At 40.6% G+C, this 3,470-nt stretch overlaps 1 protein-coding gene across 1 annotated transcript; it reads right to left on the bottom strand.

Moving 5' to 3' along the window:
• Window positions 1-268: 268 nt before the first annotated feature.
• On the bottom strand, window positions 269-3,231 carry LOC117275524 (uncharacterized). The gene is made up of 5 exons (XM_070175062.1): window positions 3,125-3,231; window positions 2,233-2,729; window positions 1,944-2,184; window positions 954-1,059; window positions 269-841 (listed from the first exon to the last, which is right to left on the bottom strand). The coding sequence occupies exons 1-5, from the start codon at window positions 3,229-3,231 to the stop codon at window positions 269-271; spliced, it is 1,524 nt and encodes a 507-aa protein (XP_070031163.1).
• Window positions 3,232-3,470: the final 239 nt, after the last annotated feature.

A 3,470-nucleotide genomic window follows, 5' to 3' on the forward strand; every position in this document is an offset into this window, starting at 1 on the left:
TTGACTTACTCGTAATTAAAATATTTGGCGAAATGATCTGCTACTTGCTTCTTCATGCGTTACCATCAATACAACTCTTTAAACCCCAATTACCTTTTGGTAGCACCTGGTGGATAGAGTACCTCAAGTTGTGAGCTTATTCCATTATGGCCTTTCTAAGACCATATACATCAGGCACACACAATCCGATCATTCAACTTCAAAACTCCATCACTTCCTAAGGTGAAAGTAGTGATTTCTTTGTTTCTGACTCCTTATTTTAACTTCACTAAGTATGGATCCTCGTCTTGTTTATCCTTAAGGCATAAGCAGTTATACCTCCTTCTTCGGTCTCATCCAACCTAATTCCATCATTTGCCAGTTTTTGAATTTCTCGACCCAATGTTCGCCTTTGTACTGTAAGATGGGCCAGGATACCCACTGACTTCCTGCCAAGTGCATCTTCTATCACATTAGCTTTTCCCGGGTGATAAAGGATATTGATGTCATAATCTTTCAATGGCTCGAGCCACCTTCTTTGTCTCAAATTTAATTCTTTCTGCTTGAAAATGTACTGGTGTCTTTTGTTGTTTGTAAACACTTCAGAATGCTCTCCATAAAGGTAGGGTCGCCATATCATTAACGCAAATACAACTGCAACATGCTCTAAGTCGTGAGTGGGGTAGTTATTCTCATGATTCTTTAACTGCATGGAAGAATAAGCAATAAATTTTCCATCTTGCATAAGAACACAACCGAGGCCAACTCTAGAGGCATCACAATACACTTTGAACCCACTCGAACCTATCGGAAAGGTTAACATAGGTACAGTGGTCAACCTCTTCTTATACTCTTGAAAACTCTGCTCACAAGCGTCAAACCACTTGAACTTAACTGCTTTCTAAGTCAACTTAGTTAAGGGAGCTACAAGTGAGGAAAACCCCTCTACAAACCTTCTATGGTAGCCAGCTAACCCCAAGAAACTCCTGATTCTGGTTGGCGTTGTCGGCCTTGGCCAAATCTTTACAACTTCTGTTTTCTGAGGGGTCTACTTTGATGACTTCACTAGAATTCCACTGACTGCAACCAGAACTCACATTTTGAAAACTTGGCATAAAGCTCATTTTTATTCAAGGTCTACAAGGTTGTCCTGAGGTGGTCTCCATTCTCATCCTTGCTCTATGAGTATACCAAAATATCGTCTATAAACGCGATAATAAAGGTATCAAGGAATGGGTTGAAAACTCTATTCATGAGGTCCATGAATGTAACTGGAGCATTTGTCAACCCGAAGGACATTACTAAAAATTCATAGTGCACGCAGCGAGTTCTAAAGGCTGTTTTAAATATACCATCTTCTCTGATTCTCAACTTATGGAACCCCGACCTCAAGTCTATCATTGAAAAGTACTTTTCACCCTGAAGTTGATCAAATAAATCATCAATTTCTTGGCAGTGGGTACTTGTTCTTGATGGTAACTTTATTCAACTACAGTTAGTCAATGCACATTTTGAGAGACCCATCTTTCTTCTTGTTAAACAGGACCGGGGCACCTCACATTGAACCACTCGGCCTGATGAAGCCCTTGTAAAGAAGCTTTTTCAACTATTCTCTCAACTCATTAAGTTCTGTTGGAGCCATGCTATAAGGCGGTATAGATATGGGCTGAGTGCCTAGCATGAGATTGATGTCTAAGTCTATGATTATTTCAGGAGGAAGTCTAGGAAGGTCATCTGGGAAAACTTTTGAAAATTCTCCAACAACTGGCACATACTGAAAAGTTGGTGGTTCTGATTCTGGGTTAATTATGTGATCCAAAGAGGCGAGACACCCCTTACTGATCGTTCGTTGTGCCTTAATGTAAGAAATAAACTTACCTACAAATGATGGTGAATTACCCTTCCACTTTAGGACCTTTTCATTTGGAAATTGCAACCTGCCTATCTTGGCACGACAATCTTACATTGCATATATGAAAAACAACCAATCCATATCCATGAGCACATCAAAATCCACCATTTCTAGCTCTATGAGAGAGGACTCGGTGCTGAGACCTTGGACTAAAACTATACAACCTCTATAGACTTTTTTCGCGTTCACAGACTCGCCAACTGGAGTAGAGACTAGGAATGTCTCACTAAGCTGTTCAGATTCTAGCCCGAGGTTAGTCGCAAAGTATGGAGTCACGTACGAAAATGTTGAACCTGGATCAATTATGGAATAAATATTATGTGAGAAGACTAGAAGTATACCTGTAATAACTTCTGTAGATGCCTCTTCACTATGACGATCAAGTATAGCAAATAAACAGGGTTGTCCCCCTCCCTGAGTAACTCGATCTACACCTCTGCCTACTCCATGCCCTGCATAATTATGAAAACCACGAGCCAGAGGTGGTGCAACTGTAGTAGTTGATGAACTAGAAGGACGAGTTGATCCCCCACTAAAATTACGTTGCAATTTTAGACAGTTTGCCTTTATATGACCATTGTCTCCGCAATGATAGCAACCGTGGAACTCGAGCTTGCACTGACCTGAATGTTGTCGCTTACATGTACCACAAAGACCTTGTTGTTGTGAATGTGGCTCAACACGACTCTGGCTATATGAGGATGGTGTCCTAAAATTATAATTCTGGAGAGACTGGTTTCCACAACTCCGAGTTCCTTTGAAGGAAGACCCACCACCTGACTGATGATTGGACTGAGCTGGTGCTAATGACTCATTTTTGAAGGAACCCTTTGCTCCTCTGCTGGATGTACCATTAAACTTACCCGATGTCTGGGATTTCTTGTTATTCTCTTTTTCTTCTCTCCTTTATTGTCTGTATTTTTCTAAGTGCTTGATAAATCTGTACAACAGAGGAGAAAGCTGTCATTCCTACCACTACAGCTGATGTTGTATCCTTAATATGGTAAGCCAAAACGCCAACAAACCAATGAATCTTTGTTTTTTTTGTCTTAACCATGTGAGTAGCATGCTTACCCAGATATATGAGTTCCATGTAGTATTCACGCACACTTTTATTCCCTTCCTTGAGCTACTCGAACTCTGTAGCCTTAGCTTCCCTATCCTCTTCTGGTATAAAATTAGCCACGAAGGCCTCTTCAAATTCTTCCCAAGTATTGGGACCATCATCTTCACCTATCATATTTATCTCTTTCCTTTTCCCACATCTTAAACCAAGAACCTACCATATCTCTAAGTTGGTTGGAAGATAGCTCCACAACTTCATCATCAAATGCCTTCATCGTTCAAAGGGATTTCTTGACACCCTCCAGCCACAACATTGGATCTTCATCAACTATAGTACCACGGAACAATGGAGGACTCAGCTTTAAAAATTCATTCACTCTTGAGGACTCAGAATTGTTCTGTCTATTTGATTGAGGTGGAATCTCATCTATTCTCTCATTTTAGTTGGCCATGAAGGCTTTAAACATCTCCATATCACAGTTGACATCATTTGCATCTGACCCATCTCTGGAGA

Source organism: Nicotiana tomentosiformis, chromosome 1 (assembly GCF_000390325.3).
Source record: "Nicotiana tomentosiformis chromosome 1, ASM39032v3, whole genome shotgun sequence".
Classification (NCBI taxonomy): domain Eukaryota; kingdom Viridiplantae; phylum Streptophyta; class Magnoliopsida; order Solanales; family Solanaceae; genus Nicotiana; species Nicotiana tomentosiformis.

Coding starts and splice junctions, on each gene's coding strand:
- LOC117275524 (XM_070175062.1), bottom strand. CDS start 3,231: ATGAAGGCATTTGATGATGAAGTTGTGGAGCTATCTTCCAACCAACTT. Junction 1,060..1,943: donor TTGTTTTTCATATATGCAAT/GTAAGATTGTCG, acceptor TTCTGGTTGCAG/TCAGTGGAATTCTAGTGAAG. Junction 842..953: donor AGAATCAGGAGTTTCTTGGG/GTTAGCTGGCTA, acceptor GCTTGTGAGCAG/AGTTTTCAAGAGTATAAGAA.